Genomic DNA, 16,974 nt, shown 5'->3' on the forward strand with positions numbered 1-16,974 from the left:
CACCCTGATCCATAGGTTGGATGAGTGAAGTCATGTTTGGCTGTAGAAATATCCAGGAGCATTATCTAATAGAAGCAAAATCTTGAAAGAAACATCGTTGTCTTTACAATATTTTTCAACCTCGGGAATGAAGCAGCATTTAAACCAATCCTCAAAGAGAGAGATATTGTTATCCATGCACTCTGGTTCGATCGGAAATGTACGGGTAGTGTGGCTTTATTGATGCCTTAAATGCACGAGAATTTCCAGAATGGTACATAACAAACAGTGGTTTTAATCTGTGATCCCCCGCTGCATCAGCCCCAAGCAAGAGCGTGGCCCCTATCTTTTGACGCCTTGAAACCTAGCATTGTATTTTCCTCTTTGGCAATGTATGTTCGATCCGGCATTTTTTTCCAAAACAGGGCAGTCTCGTGAACATTAAAAATTTGCTGCGTCGAATAGCCGCCTTCGTCAATACTTTTTTTCCAACATATCACAAAATTTCTCTGCAGCTGCAGAATCGGCACTGGCGACTTCACTGCATACTTTAACGTTGGGGAAACCAGTGTGATGCTTGAACCTATTAAACCACCCGTTGCTTGCCACGAACTTGTGTTGGGGTTCGCTGTACTTATCCTTAATATCTTTATAAATACTTGTTGCTTTTGCTTTGAATGGTCATTAGACTCCAGAGCACTTGCTTCTGAATCTGATTTTCCACCCATATTATTAACAGCTGTTCCATCTTTGATATAGCACCTGAACGCTGTTTTGTGATCACTGGTGATCTTAAATGTGTTGATCCTTTAACATGTTCTTTTATATTATTATTATTATTATTATTAGCCATATGGTACAAGGAAGCCTGAGGCTTATGCTGCACCAGCCAAAAAAAAAAAATTCCCGAGTTACCCCGTGTGTGTGTGTGTGTGTGTGTGTGTGTGTGTGTGTGTGTGTGTGTGTGTGTGTGTGTGTGTGTGTGTGTGTGTGTGTGTGTGTGTGAGAGAGAGAGAGAGAGAGAGAAGTAGAAAGGCATCACCAAGAAAGAGAAGAATGATGATATGCACACTGTCCTTTAAAATAGTATTCATTGTTGAAGCAGCAAGACCTAATTCCCTTGCAATAGATGAACTTTGTCCTGCTTTATACTTCTTAATTAATCATCTTCATTTCGAAATCAATTTTGTATCATTTCCTGGCACTACCACCACTTTCACTTTCCCTTAAGAATGAAGTTTCTGAAGCTTTCCCTTCATCATTGTAATACGTAAATAGGAATGAAGAGAAGTTTCTGAAAATTTGTTTTTCATATTGAGGATTTCAGTGAAGGGGAACACATTTCACCATAATAGCCTAAAAACCCACACAATTGCAGTTATCGGTATTATTGCAAATGCAATAAGATTGAATTTACTACCCGTTTATAATTAGGTGCACTAACAGAAAAGCCTAATAAACCAGAAAGTGCATATTGTTTTTTGGTTGTGATCTCCAGAAACATCCTTTAGAAAAATATCACAAAGGCATTCAAAATTGATTCTTATAATGGGAACATATGATAACAATGAAAGGGTAGTGCAATTTCCATTATAAATATGACCTTTTAGAGAGATAAATAGCTTAGTTATATAGCGAAATTTTCAACTTCCAAGGACTTGGAACAAATTACAAAAAAAAAAAACAATGTGTTATTGGTTTCACATTACGATATTTTCATGATACCTCCATTTATTCCTATGGGATGCAAAATACATTTCCACAATTTTTTTAAGTTTGCACCGGCCAGAAAAAAACTTATGTAAAGTTGAATTTCCACGAGTCGAGTATTATGTAAGCAGGAGAGTTCCTGTATGTACATACACATCTTATCTATGTAGTCTTGATGGAGGTCATTGTATTTTGTACTCTCTGCTGTGGAGTGTCTTTGTTTCTTCTGTCTATGTGGTTGTGGTCTCCTTTTTGTGGTTCTTTGTTCTGTGCTGTGCTGTTTGTCTGCCTTTCTTATGGCTTAGATTGGTGCTGTGTTTTCCGGAAAGTAATCCTTATGGTTCTTAAGTGCCTTCTTCTTCGCTTGCCAATGAGATCAGTCAAACTCCTCCCACTTTCTTTATGGGCTGTGGTCAGTCTCTCAACTGACAACTTCGGGTGGTTATGGCACCTCTTGGTCATCATTAGCCTGGTCGATCTCATAATCTCCTTCAGCTCAGAATTGCCCAATCTATGATCCCAAAGGAGTATGTTAGTACTGGGACTCCATAAGTGTTTATGGCTATAACCATGTTACCACCATTCTGCTTTGATTTTAGCAGGTTTCTCAGTATCTGATGAGATTTCCCAGTGAACTGGGCCTTGATTTCCTTGTGTTTTAACTGAAAGGTTATTTGTATGTCTCTTCCTCTGTCACAGATTCAAACTGTGCATCAACTTGTAGTTCTTTCCGAGTGAATGTCCTTGATGCAATCCATGGTCTTATATTTATCTAGAATTAGCATTAGTAGAGGTATATGATACAAGAAAGCAAGCTTATACAGCATCAGCCAAAAAAAAAAAAAAAAATTCCATTTTCTCCAAAAGTTTGTCCAGTTCTTCCTTGAATTTATTTTTTTTTTTTGTCAACTTCCACAACAGATGGAAGTTTGTTCCAGCATTCAACTACCCACTGGCTAAAGGCAAATTTCTCAATTTGATTTTATGTCACCTCAGGTGTGTAATCTGAGCAAGAGGAAGGAGCTCATTAGTATTGAGCTTGCTCAAACCATTCAAGATCTCATACACCTTAATCATATCACCTCGCGGGGGCCTAGTCTCGAGATGCTGTAATTTGCAGAACTTAAGCCTTTCTTGGTAAGAGAACGCCACCTTCATTCCACTCACCAATCTCATTGCCCTTTTCTCTACTCATTTCAGCAGTTCTACATCCTTCCTAAAATGAGGCCTCCAGATGCAGTACTCCAGGTTTGGCTTGACCATTGCCTTATATAAAGGCATAATCACTTCCTTATACTTGCTAGCAAAATTCCTGTATATCATTGACAAGACTCCATGACCTGCTCTGGTAGCCTGTCTGCAGTGTTCAGAAAATTTGTTTTTCATATTGAGGATTTCAATGAAGGGGAACAGATTTCACCATAATAGCCTAAAAACCCACACAATTGCAGTTATCGGTATTAGAAACAAAATTTCATATCTGATTGCACAATTACCCCCATATCTTTTTCATTCTCCACTACCCTGAGTATAGTACCGCACAGTTGGTACGTTACTCTGGGGTTCCTCTTGACATGGGAACCTGTACATGATGAAGAGGACCTCCCAGTGATGCTGTTGGTCCTCCAGATTATCATCACTGGGATCCAATGCCCGCAGCCTAGGTTCCAGGCTAACATCAATAGAACCCGGCATGTTTGCCATGCACTGCGACCCATGGAAATTCAGAAAGGGGGATTCTGGTGGTTGAGGGGGCCCAGCTTCAACACACCATTTTGGTCCCTGCTTCTACAAGACTGGTGGTCCTGGATGGTCCTGTTTTGACTGTCAGCATGAGACAATCAAAACAACACATCTTTAAGAGGAAGGGAAGCAAGCACAGAATGCAGAACACCACAAGCCATAACACAACTGAATCTGACTGATTTTAGATTAAAAACATGTTTTCTTAAAACCATTAATTTAAAACAAAGAACAAACAAACAGTATAATAAAAATAGCTAAATTAAAAGAAAAGGAAGGCAATCAGAACTAATAACATCAGCAGAAGCGATGAGATCAGAAATAAAGCATTTAAAATAAATCCTGTCTAAATGAGCTGGTTTCCAGGGAGGGCTGGGAAGGGGGGATGATACCTTAAATTATCAAAATTAATTTCTGAATAAATAGTATTTAATATTAACTAGCAAATTCTGAGAAAGTTAAAATCACCCATCAAGAAAACCTTACAAGTTTGAAAAAAGAAAAAATAAATAAATCAATTAAACAACACTCAAACCAGTAATAGGTGGGAAACAGTAAGTAGAAAAAAATTATAAAACTTGAAGGCAATACAACAAACCTTTAATGCCAAAGCCTCTCTGCGATAAAAAAAAAAAAATTTAACAAACAAGAGTTTTTTTTTCTGGTGGCCACACAATTCCTTTTTTATTAAGGCATTTATTTTACCTATAATAATGATAGTTAGATGGAATTCATATGCACATAACATGGAATAATAATAAAATTCTTAAAAACTCCAACTAATAATAATAAGTTATGTAATTTAAGATTCTATCCTGAAGTCAGCTGAGAAACATATATTTTTGTTTGTTTGTTATTTGGTTTTTAGGAGCATTAGCAACTAAGGCCATATTGCTCCAGGGATATGCGGTGGTCATTCCCTGCCCTTTCCACATCCTCTGTATTTGGTGGTCACGGGCTTGAACCCCGGTCTAATCAAGAAGCGTGTGCTACGCACTGCTGCTCCTGCCCACCTGGCTATGGAAGCACCATATATTTTTGAGTTTAGTAGAACAATATCATGTAAAATTGTAACTACTGTAATACTTTGCTATTAAACTGCAAATATAAAAACAAATTAAAAAATATCGGATGAGTGGTCAAACATCATTATGTGGTATTTAAGTTTCTAAATTTTCTTTTCGACAAATATTGGCGAATCTTTGTCAGTATTTAAAATAAATCTAGTATGTTTATTAAAACGCTGGTACTCTGGATGAACAATCATGTCTCATACTGTTGAAAATAATTTTTTTTTAATGTTGAAATTTAATAAAAAATTTTCATTTTTATGAAAATTGTCTGGTGGCCACATTTTGCCACCATGGCTGCACTTGATGTTGTTGTTGTTTGATTTTCTGACCTTTCCACATCTTCCGTATTTGGTGGTCACAGACTCGAACCCCGGTCTAATCAAGAAGCGTGTGCTACGCACGGCTGCACTTGAGAACCACTGTTTTAGAAATTCAGTTCTACTTTGCAGTCTGCCTTGTGCAGTGCTGTAAAGACTGCTTGAATTCCCAAGTAATCTGAGTGCAAACTTTACAATCTTCATTTGCGTACTTTGCAAATGTCTTCAAATATTTATTTCAACAGTCTTTCTAACCAAATTCTTTAACTAATTTTAACATTTCATCTCCTGTTGGCAAAACTGCCATACAGCTGCCTGTGTGGCAGTTTTATGTACTTATGTAAATATGTATTTAAAATAAAATGTAACATAAAAAACCACAAAACAAAACAGCATACAACCTACTTAGTTATTGCACATACAGTCTTTATTTGTGAGAGTGGAAGATAAGCTGCTGCAAAAGAACGGCACTGTGAAAACATTTCTGTCAGTGGTGGAAGAAAACTAGCAGAATGGATTAATGCTTTTCCAAAATAGCTTGCCCAACTTTGAGACTCTTCAGCCAACTGCCTAAATTAAAACAAATTTAAATAATACCTCTTTTTATATTACATTATTTTTTTTCTATTATTCTAATAAGATTTCTATTTTATAAATATTATAAATAGAAGGGGCATGGGGAAAACATGCCCCTAATATTTAGAACATGTCTCTCTCTCTCTCCCTCTCCCCCCCCCCTTAAAACCTGATAGCAACATTAAAATGAAACAACAAATGAACATCATTTAACTGTTTGGCAGAGACAGCTACTTTTCAATATAATCACTTCTGAGTACATAATATATGTGAAAATCAACAATGAGCTTATGCTAATTTTCATTCATAAAGCAATTAAATAGCATTTAGGGTCTAAGTTTGAATCTCTTGTCTGAAGGAATTTTTTAAGGCCTCTTCAATTGAGGAAGTAGTTGGCGGAATATTCCAGGGAAACAATATTCCTCTGAAGGAATATTGTTTCCCTGGAAGTTATTCTGGGTTTGTCAGAATAACTCCCAGAGGAAAATCTACCAATAAACACACACTGTTTCAAAATAGCAAAACGATAATGGTTTTCAAAATACACTACTTTTGTAAACTAAGTTTGTTGTTGTTAGTATTGGGTTTAATGACTCAGGAATACTGAGGCCAAATTGTCTGCTCTTAAGTTTATTTCAAAGGAGCATATCATTATAGATGTCAGATTACATGCTTTTGTATAGGTGAATATGTTTCAAATAGAGTAAAAGTTGTTCTTCTATATTTATATTACTTCCTAGGAACTGAGATAAATCTTCACTCAATTATAATATTCAATCTGGAAAGTGATTGAAAAGTGTTCGAGTGGATAGTTTCATATAGGGAACAATCAACTAGAAAATGAACCATATGACAGGATGAGCATTGGAGTGGGATTATTTTTTCCCAATAACAGGAGGAGATGCTTACGATGGGTGTGTCCAGAGAGCCACAGCTTTGGATCTTGCTTTATCTGGTAAAGTTTATTGTCGGTATTCCTTTTTCAGATCTGTGACCAGTTGTCATAACAGACTTTGAATAATAGGCTTATAGTCGGTGTATGAAACCTGAGGATGCTATGAGAGAGTGGGTTGAAGATGTTTAGTGGCATGGTCAACACTTTTGTTCCCTGGAATGCCAGAATGGCATTCCAGGGAACAAAAGTGTTGGATCTCCAGCGTGGATCTCCTTTGTTGGATCTCCAGCGTGGATCTCCTTTGCTGGATCTCCAGCCTGGAGATCCAGCAAAATGTTCTTGACTGATTGTACTTGCTATAGGAGAGTAATTTGGAGTGAATGCATTTCAAGGTAGATAAGAAATTATTCCTTATAGCTGAGAATGTACTAAGAGAGTGTGTAAATTATGTTGGGTTAGATGGAAAGATCAATAACCTTACTAAATGCTAACTTGATAATAAAAAGTTCAGCAGTGAAGATACTGAATGCTACCAGTAGTGAGGGAAAATCGCTATAGCACCTACCATACTAACTTTTCGATCTGGCACTACATAGCATGATAATTCAGAGTAAGCTAAGTACAACTGTCTGATACAGCAGGAGGGGGAGTATAGCATTCTTCCCCCCACTGCTGAAACTGTGCATCGTAAGAGCCAGAAACATATGTCCAAGTTGAAAAAAGTGCAGTTATGTCCTGAAAAATATTACGTAAATCAACATGTCAACATTCCAACTCTGAACAAGCTCTTTAATCTTTTGGGAGGCAAGCTGATTTACATGTGGTTTACTATTACAGAAGGAATCCCCCGACTATTATAGGATCCCCAAATGGGATCAGATGGAAGACTTTGGGGTCTTAGCAACATAGAGAAGCAATAACATTTTTCTACAAAGATGTGATGGGGCATCATTAGCATTAGCACTGGTAGAGGGATATGATGCAAGAAACCAAGATTATACCCTTACATGGAATCAGCCAATAATAAAAAAACAAACCCTTCCCTATCCATTCACTCCAAAAGTTTGTCTAGTTCTACCTTGAATTTATTTAAGCTGTCTACTTCCGCAATGACAGATGGAAGTTTGTTAAAGCAATCAACCACCTGCCAGCTAAAGGCAAATTTCCACACATCTATTCTACAACTGTCTTACCTCAATTTGAATTTTTGCCCCCTCAGGTATGTAATCTGAGCAACAGGAAAAAACCCATCGGCACTGAGCTTGCTCAAATCATTCAAGACCTTATACACCGCACTCAGATCACCTTGCAATCTTCAGACCCTGCAATTTACTGATCTTGGTAAGAACCCTTTGTTCCACTCGCCAATCTCGCTCTGGTAGCTCTACATCCTTCCTAAAATGAGGCCTGCAGATCTGTATGCTGTACTGAAGGTGTGGCTTGACAATTGCCTTATACAAAGGGATAATCACCTCCTTATCGCTGCTAGCAAATTCCTGTATATCACTGACAAGACCTAGGAGCTGCTCTGGCAGCCTGTCTGCACAGCTCAGTAAACTTCTTATCTGACTGCATAATTAACCCAGGTATTTTTTTATTCTCCACTACTCTGAGTATAGTATAGTACAGCACAGTGCATATATTACAATGGGGTTACTGCTACCCATATGCACTACTTTGCATTTATCAATGTTATACTTCAGTTGCCACTTCTCAACCCATCTCCCCAAATTTGTAGATCCTGTTGCAGTAGTGTACTATCATTACTGTCATTAACAACCTGGCCAAGATTAAAGCTTAAGCCTGATATACCTGCATAAATATAGAAAAGAACAATGGGCCCAACATCAAACCCTGGGGAACTCCACTAATAACATTTGTCCACGTAGAACAATATAAATTTATTACCACACTCTGTCCACTCCCACAAAACCATCCCTTGATCCATAGCAGCAACTTGCCCTTAATGCTATATTGCTTCAATTTGTACACCCTTTGAGTGGGCAAAGATGTGATGGGGCATTGGGTCTTCATGGACCAATGTTATTAGTGGAGCCCCCCAGAGTACAGTTCTAGGCCTATTGTTGATTTCTATATTTATTCATTATATTGATGAAGATATATAAGGCTTAAGGTCTAAGTTTGCCAATTATAAAAAGGTTGGCTGGGTGGTTAATGACAGTAAATAGGATAAGCTGTTGCCACAAATCTAAAAAAATTAGAGAAATGGGATGAAAAATGTCCATTTAAGTTTAAAATTGACAAATCCAAGGTACTATTATATGAGTAAAAATATTCTGAGATTAAAATACCAACTATGTGGTACTACATTAGGGCATTGGAAAATGAAAAAAGACCTGGGGGTAATTGTGCAGTCAGATATTAAGTTCTCTGAGCAATGCAGACAGGACAGCTCATTGAGTTTTGTCTATGATATACAGCAGTGTTTCTCAACCGCTTTTAAATTATTGCCCCCTAAAGTGTTTTTTTTGACAATTTTTTTTTTCCTAATCGCCCCCCCATGAAATTTTAAACAAGAAAATACATTATAGTTACTCATTTTTATTCAATGGGATCTCTGAGCCTGATGCTTCTTAGCTAAAAGTTCAATGTTTGGTATGATATTAGTAAGTTTAATTCTAAAACAGGTGCATGTATACTTGCATGTACACCAATGCTAGGAGTTTAGTAAATAAATCTGATGAATTTGAGGTATTGCTCAAAACATCAAAGGCAGATATTGTGGGGATTTCAGAGACGTGGTGTCACACAGATATAAGGAATGCAGAACTGGAATTTGGGGAGTACAATGTCTACAGAAAGGATAGACAGGGTAGGAAGGGAGGAGGGGTTATGCTATTAGTTAAGAAACACATAAAATCCAAGGAAGTGAAGCCAGTCGACATTGCTGGACAGTGCAGTGTCGAGTCAGTTTGGTGTGACATAAGCATTGGGAGATCAAAATTGAGAGTAGGAGTGTGCAATAGGCATAATTACTCTGATGAGTATAATAAGAAACTGTACAGGGAAATAGAGTGGGCCAGTAAATCAGAGAGTCTTATAATGGGGGATTTTAATTTCCCAGATATTGGCTGGAATTTGGGGGCTGGTCACTCACACACTAGCAAGGCTTTTGTGGATCTATTGGATGATTGTTTTCTACGTCAGCATGTTCGGGAGGCAACTAGAGGGAGTAATACTCTTGATTTGATTATCAGTAGTGATTCATCATGCATTAAGAATCTGCAGATAAATGAACCACTAGGTGATAGTGATCACGGTGTGCTGAAGTGGGATTTACTCAAAGAGTACCATCAGGGGTAAAGGGAAGGGTTATTGCTTTCGTAAAGGCGACTACGATGGACTGAGACAGTATTTAAATTCTATACAGTGAGACCAACTGATGATGTTACCAACAGCAAATTGAAAATGGGAAGCATTCAAAGAACTTATCTTGGAAGCTACTAGGCTTTACATACCAACTAAGAAATATTGTTCAAGATTTAGGCCTAAATAGATGTCAGATGAACTAATGAGACATATGGCAGAGAAGAAAAATGCATGGGATACATACAAATTAACACGTGACACAGAAGCCTATGATAGATACAAGTTGATCTGTAACCAAGTTACAAAGGAGGTTAGGCAGGCGAAGGCAGATTACGAGAAATCTTTGGCAAGGGATGCAAAGAAAAACAGCAAATAGTTCTTTATTTATGTAAACTCTAGAAGGAAGGGGATGAATCAGATTGGTCCACTTGATATCGATGGGTCAACTGTTGATGATCCTGCTCAGGTAGCTAACAAACTAAATGAATATTTTGCATCGACATTCACACATGAGGAGTTATTCAGCGAGGGGAATGCCAGAGGTGTATTCAACTCTGGCAGTAAGCTAGAGAATCTTATAATAACTGAGAGTAAAGTGGAGGAGAAATTGTTGAAGATAAACACAAGAAAGGCACCTGGGGTGGATAGGATCTACCTAGTTATATTAAAGGAGGCAGCAAAGGAAATAACCAAACCCTTAGCCATAATTATGAGAGCTACCTTGGACTCAGGGGAGGTACCCACAGACTGGAGATATGCAAATGTGTGACCCCAATTCACAAAGGAGGATCAAAAGCTGACACAAGTAATTATAGACCTGTGAGTTTAACTTCTGTTCCAGGAAAATTAATGGAGGCACTGGTTAAAGAAGCACTGCAGGATCATCTAGACAAGACTTCAGTTATAGCTCGGACACAGCAGGGTTTTGTTAAGGGGAAGTCTTGCCTGACCAATTTGATTGGATACTATGATGCAGTCACAAAAGAACTGGATGCAGGGAATAACTTTGATATTATATACTTGGATCTTAGAAAGGCTTTTGATACTGTTGCACATGGAAGACTGCTGCACAAATTGGAGCAGTGTGGCATTGGAGGCAAATTGCTGCGATGGATAAAGGGGTGGTTGAGGAGGAGAAGACAGAGAGTGGTAATCAATGGACACTGCTCATCGTGGACTAATGTTATTAGTGGAGTCCCTCAGCTTTCAGTGTTGGGTCCATTATTGTTTTCTGTATTTATAAATGATATTGATGATGGTATATCAAGCTTAATGTCCAAGTTTGCAGATGATATGAAGGTTGACAGGGTTGTCAAGGACACTACTGACACTATGCTGCTGCAACAGGATCTGGAAAGGTTGAGCAGATGGGCTGAGAGGTGGCAAATGAAGTTTAACATTGACAAATGTAAAGTACTACATATGGGAAACAGCAACCCCAGAGCAACGTATCAACTCTGTGGTACTACACTGACAGTGGTAGAGAATAAAAGGGACTTGGGGGTGGTTGTGCAGGCAGATATGAAGTTTTCTGAGTCCATGTGAGGTCAGATGTGAGTCCCTGTGGTCATGGAGGCCAGTTCCAACAATCAACCACTCACTGACTGAAGACAAACTTCTGCACATCTATCCTGCAACCATCCTTCCTCAACTTGAATTTGTGCCCTCTCGTATGTGTGGTCTCATAAAGTGGAAGAATAACATTAACATTCAGCTTACTCAATCCAGTCAACAATTTAAATGCCTCAATGAGATTCCCCCCCCCTCCCCGCAGGTGCCTAGTTTCAAAAAGCTGCAATTTGCAGAATTGAAGCCTTTCTAGATAATTGCACTGTTTTCTTCCCTTCACCAATCTGTCTGTCCTACTCTGCAACCACTCCAGCAGGTCTACATCCTTCCTAAAGTGAGGCAGTACAGGTCTGTAAGACCTGTACACAGTACTCGGGATGCAGCCTAACCATGGCCTTATACAAAGAGATAATCAACCTTATCTCTGCTTATTGTGATTTTAAATGTTTCTCACCAACCACGTATTAAAATAAGACACGGAAACTAGAATTTTAAAAAACTGTGTTTACTACTATATTAACAATTAAAATAACTTTATAACTAAAAAGGATAAAATATTTAAAATATATATATACATCAATAAAATACATTAAAATATACTGGGTTAAGAGCGATAAAACCGACCGTAGCTTTCGAAGGCTCCTGCCTTCTTCTTCAGCCGTAGCTTCCTTGTACTGCAGTGCATCTTAAGTACCAGCAGGTTCATGGTCTAGATCACGTGTTTCATCGCCACGTGTTCTATTCCCCTGTGTACTGGGACCGGAAGATAATCAACCTTATCTCTGCTTGCAAAGTTTCTGTATATCACTGACAAAACCCCATGAGCTGTCCTGTAAACATGTCTGTACTGAACAGTTTCTGCACTGCTGAAACACCCAGACATTAAATTCTCTGAGCACAATTACTCCCAGGTTTTTTTCATTCCCCAATACTCTGAGTGTGGTACCACATAGTTTATAAGTTACTCCAGGGTTACTGCTACACATATATAGTACCTTGCATTTGTCAATGTTAAACTTCAACTGCCATCTCTCAGCCCATCCACCCACCCACTTTTTCCAGATATTATTGCAGCAGCTCACCCAGATGACTGTCGTTAACAACCTGCCAACCTTTCTATCATCTGTAAACTTAGACATTAAGCCTGATTCCTTCTTCATGAATATCATTGATAATAATAGAAAACAACAATGTATCCAGCACTGAACTCTGGGGAACCCCCCACTAATGACAGTCAATGAAGTGCAGTGCCCATTGATAACCACTCTCTGTCTTCTTCCACTTAACCATCCTTTTATCCATATCAGTAACTTGCCCTTAATGTCAAATTGCTCCTGCAGTCTTTTTTGTGCAAAAAAGCCTTCCTGAAATCTAAGTATATTATGTCAAAATTATTTTTTGCATTCAGTTCCTTGATCACTGCATCATAGTAACCTATCACATTCGTTAGACAAGACCACCCATTGACAAATCAATGCTGTGATTGCAGTATAATTGCATGTCTGTCCAAATGGTCCCGCATTTCTTCTTAAACCAGTAATTCCATTATTTTCCCTGAAAAAGGGAAAATAATGGAATTAGTTAAGCTAACAGGTCTGTAATTAACAGGTGTAAAACTCATTTTGCCTTTTGATCCCCCTTTATGAATTGGGGATATATTCGCTCTCCTGTAGCCAATAGGGACCTGCTCCAAATCCAAGATTGCTCTCATAATTATGTCTAAGGGTTTGCTTACCTTCTTTGCTGCCTCCCTTAATATAATTGGAAAGATTTCATCAGTCTCAGGTGCCTTTTTATGTCCATTCTCAACAATTTCTCCTCCACTTTCCTTTCAATCTCATCACAAGGTCACATTTACCACCTAGTTAGCATTTAATAAACTTTTGGCATTCCTTACTTTAAAGAATTTCTCATGTGTGAATTTAGATGAAAAATATGTATTCAATTTGTCCACAACCTGAGTGGAGTCATCAACAGTTAATTCATGAACATCAAGTGGCTCAATGTGATTCAACCTAGTCCTTCTATTGTTAATATAAGCATAAAAGACTTTGCTGTTTTTTGGCATTTTTGTGAGACTTCTCATAATTTGCCTTAGCTTGCCTAAGGACTTGACTAATTTATATCTACGATAGGTTCTGTACTACCTGATAATTTATGTGCACCCCATGCACTTAAATTATGTGGCAGAGAAGTGCACCCCATGCACTTCTCTGCCACATGTCTCAATAGTTCATTAGACATTCATTTAGGTCCTTGTACAGTATTATTATTTTTTTTTTTTTATGAAAATTCCAAACATGAGAGGAATTAGAACCTTTAGTAGTACCATGCATGGGTTGAAGGTTGAGAAAATGAAAGAAGATATTTGCTGACATTAGACTTGAACTTCGGCAGATTTCTAATTTTCAAGAAATACGTATGAAAGAAGGTTGTTTCAGAGAACAGAAGTTGAATGAATAAATGAGTAAGAAGAAAAGTTGGTTCTCTGAGTTTGAAACTGGACAGTAAAAGGATGTCGACTGGTTACAGCACGTGTTTGGACTGCTTTGGAAGAGAGAGCACAAATTATAGAAGCTAATTCAGAAAAAAATAGGGCCATGAAAGTATCTGTAGAAAAGGCATGTAGCAAAAACAGAGCATCTAAGAGATAGAGTGGAGAGACTCTGTTAGAGATGAATAATTGATTAACCTAACTGCCCTGTTTTGAATGGAAGCCTGAGACAGGTTTTAGGGGCACTTCACCAGATGTGGAAACAAAATGTCCCAAGGGGCTCTCATCTGGTGAGTATGGGCTTGACACATCCAGGGTCCTGAGCTGGATATCATCATTCTTCTCTTTCTTGATGATTCCTTTCTACTCTCTCTCTCTCTCTCTCTCTCTCTCTCTCTGGCCTTGCACCATATGACAAAATAATAATATTCCATGGTATGCTGGATTTGCAATTTGTACAGAGTGAACAGCTGTTTGGAAAGTAATGCTGAGAGCGAAAGAGAAAACCCAGTATTTTTAGATGCAGAGAAAGCAATATTTGTAATGTCCTTATGCCAAGAGATATTACAAGGCAAGTTAATCCCCAATAGAGATATACGATCTTGCCAAGAAGTTGGAGTGTCATCGCAGATTAGCATAGGAGCAGGAGAATCCTTTTTTGCAACATATAAGACAGGAATGAGTCTTAAAAGGATTGAAATCAACTAAGTTATCTTTGCCCCACTAGAGAAATACCTGGAGATCAGCATTTAACGAATTGGTAGTGGATATTCGAGAAGTTGAAGCTGTTTGAGCAGAGCAAAGTTTCTCAAACTGGAAGATGGAATGCAATGTGCATTCCATCATCATCATCATCATCATCAAAACTATGGATAGGATTTCCAGTCAGTGGAAGAAAGTCATTAATATACAAGAAGAAAAGGGGAGGCGAAAGAACTGAACCTTGAGGAACACCAGCATTAGTAGAGAAGTTAGAAGACAGAGAGAGCTATCTACAATCACTCACGGTGAAAGCTCAGAAAGAAAATTGGATAGCCAATTACAAAAAACAGTTGGAAAATCACACATGGAAGTTTATTTAGAAGACCTTTATGCCAAACACGATCAAAAGCCTTTGAATTATTAAGAGCAACTGCTTGAGTTTCACCAAACTTTTCCACTGAATTTGTTCATAAATGGATAACTTAAGCCTGAATATCACCAGCAGATCAACGCTGACAAAAACCATACTGGAGATCACTGTTCAGATGGAAGTTTTCTAGATAGTTTAAGAGTTGGTAGTTAATTGATTTCTCCATTATTTTAGATAGAATAGAAGTAATTGCAATAGGATGATAATTGGATGGGAGGGATCTGTCACCCATTTTAGGAACTGGCTAGATATCAGCAGATATCCAAGTAGAAGGAAAAACACCTTTGGAATAAGAAAGTGAAAAAATGGACTCAGAACAGGTTAAGTTCAGGAGCACTGGTTTTGAGAACAAGTGGAGAAATACCATGAGGTCTCCATAGCCAGGAGTGGGAGTGCAGTAGCACACGTTGTAGACCAGGTTTCAATCCTCTGACTGCTAAATATAGATGATCTGCCAACCAGAATGGAAGATTATGGTCCATTTCCATTTCTCTCAACATGAACCGCTGAGGAGGCTTCCATCCTGCAGTTGATTGATAATGATTGCAGTTTACCTTTTTTCTTTTTTTTTTTTTTTAACCATCAGGACCTGAAGATTTGTTAGCATCAAGATTGGTCAAAATGCTTCTGACGTGATTTTGAAGATCATTAGACAAGATCAGTTGGAAGAAAAATAAGCTGATAGCACGGTTAGCTTTATCTTTGGCTGAAGTGGCAATAAAACCATCTAGTTTTGACAGAAGTGGGAACAGAGATGGGCAAAAGTTGTGGCCAACAGCTTTGGCAAGAGACAAGCATGCTCAGCTACAATTTGGACAAAAAAGCAAGGTTTCTACTCCTAGCCTGTTCGAAATCTAGTTCGGACTGATTAATAACTGCTTTGAAATTATTGAGCACTTTGGTGTAGAAAGAAAATGAACCTAGAGATATGGATACAAGCAAATTATGATATACAACATCCTTCTCTTGAACAATCTTAGCACATATATTGGAAAACCAAGTTTGGATAAAGGACAAGATTTTAAGGTGGAGTGGGGAATGAAGGATTCCATCCCTACAAGAATAATTTCACTGATATGATCTGTGCAAACATTGACAACAGAAGATTTGAAACAGTAATTCGACCAAGGAAAAGAAGAAAATAAACCTTGCAGATCATCCCATTTTGCATTCTTGAAATGCCATACAACACAAGGTAACAGAAAGGCTCCACTGGAGAAGAGACCATCACCAAGTTGTGATATGAGCTGCCTAACCTCGATCATGCACTTAGAAGGGTTGTCTGTGAGAAAAAGATCAAGCATGTTGGCTGTGTGGTTAGAATTGTTTGTTATTCTGGTAGGTAAATGAACAATCTGTGCAAGGTCATTACTTTAGCATTAGCATTAGCATTAGTAGAGGCATATGATGCAAGAAAGCAAGCTTATTCAGCATCAGCCAAAAAAAAAAAAAAAAAAAAAACCCTCTCCCATTTCACCCCTCCGTTCGTTCGAAATACCTGTCCAGTTGAGCTTTAAATTTGTTTAGGCTATCAACTTCAACAACAAGTGATGGAAGTCGGTTCCACCAACCAACCACCCGCTGGCCAAAGGCAAATTTCCGCACATCTATCCGACATCCGTCCTTCCTCAATTTGAATTTATGCCCTCTGAGGTGATTATTCTGAGAAAGATGAAGAATCTCATTGGCATTGAGCATGCTCAAACCATTCAAAGCCTTATACACCTCTATCAGATCACCTCGCCGGTGCCTAGTCTCCAGACTCTGTAATTTGCAAAACTTAAGCCTTTCTTCGTAAGAGCAACCCTTTGTTCCATTTACTAATCTTGTTGCCCTTCTCTGTACCCGTTCCAGCAGCTCTACATCCTTCTTGAAATGAGGCCTCCAGACCTGTATACAGTACTCAAGATGTGGCCTAACCATTGCCTTATACAAGGGAATAATCACCTCCTTATCCCTGCTAGAAAAATTCCTGTATATCATTGACAAGACACCATGAGCTACTCTTGCAGCTCGTCTGCACTGCTCAGAGAACTTCATATCTGCCTGCACAATTACCCCCAGGTCCTTTTCATTCTCCACCACTGTCAGTGTAGTACCGCAGAGTTGATACATTGCTCTGGGGTTACTGTTACCCATATGTAGTACTTTACATT

The 16,974-nt window shown here is 38.3% G+C and overlaps 1 protein-coding gene across 2 annotated transcripts in view; it reads right to left on the reverse strand.

Moving 5' to 3' along the window:
* The window catches only part of LOC150083157 (WD repeat domain phosphoinositide-interacting protein 2-like), a 387,374-nt gene that overhangs the window by 155,449 nt on the left and 214,951 nt on the right, over nt 1–16,974 (reverse strand). For both annotated transcript variants that reach the window (XM_090377860.1, XM_090377861.1), the window contains exon 8: nt 5,228–5,392. In XM_090377860.1, the coding sequence (XP_090233986.1) occupies nt 5,228–5,392 (165 nt within the window). The remainder of the gene's footprint in view (nt 1–5,227; nt 5,393–16,974) is intronic.

Source organism: Mastigoproctus giganteus, chromosome 7 (assembly GCF_048544385.1).
Source record: "Mastigoproctus giganteus isolate SK-2022 chromosome 7, ASM4854438v1, whole genome shotgun sequence".
Classification (NCBI taxonomy): Eukaryota; Metazoa; Arthropoda; class Arachnida; order Uropygi; family Thelyphonidae; genus Mastigoproctus; species Mastigoproctus giganteus.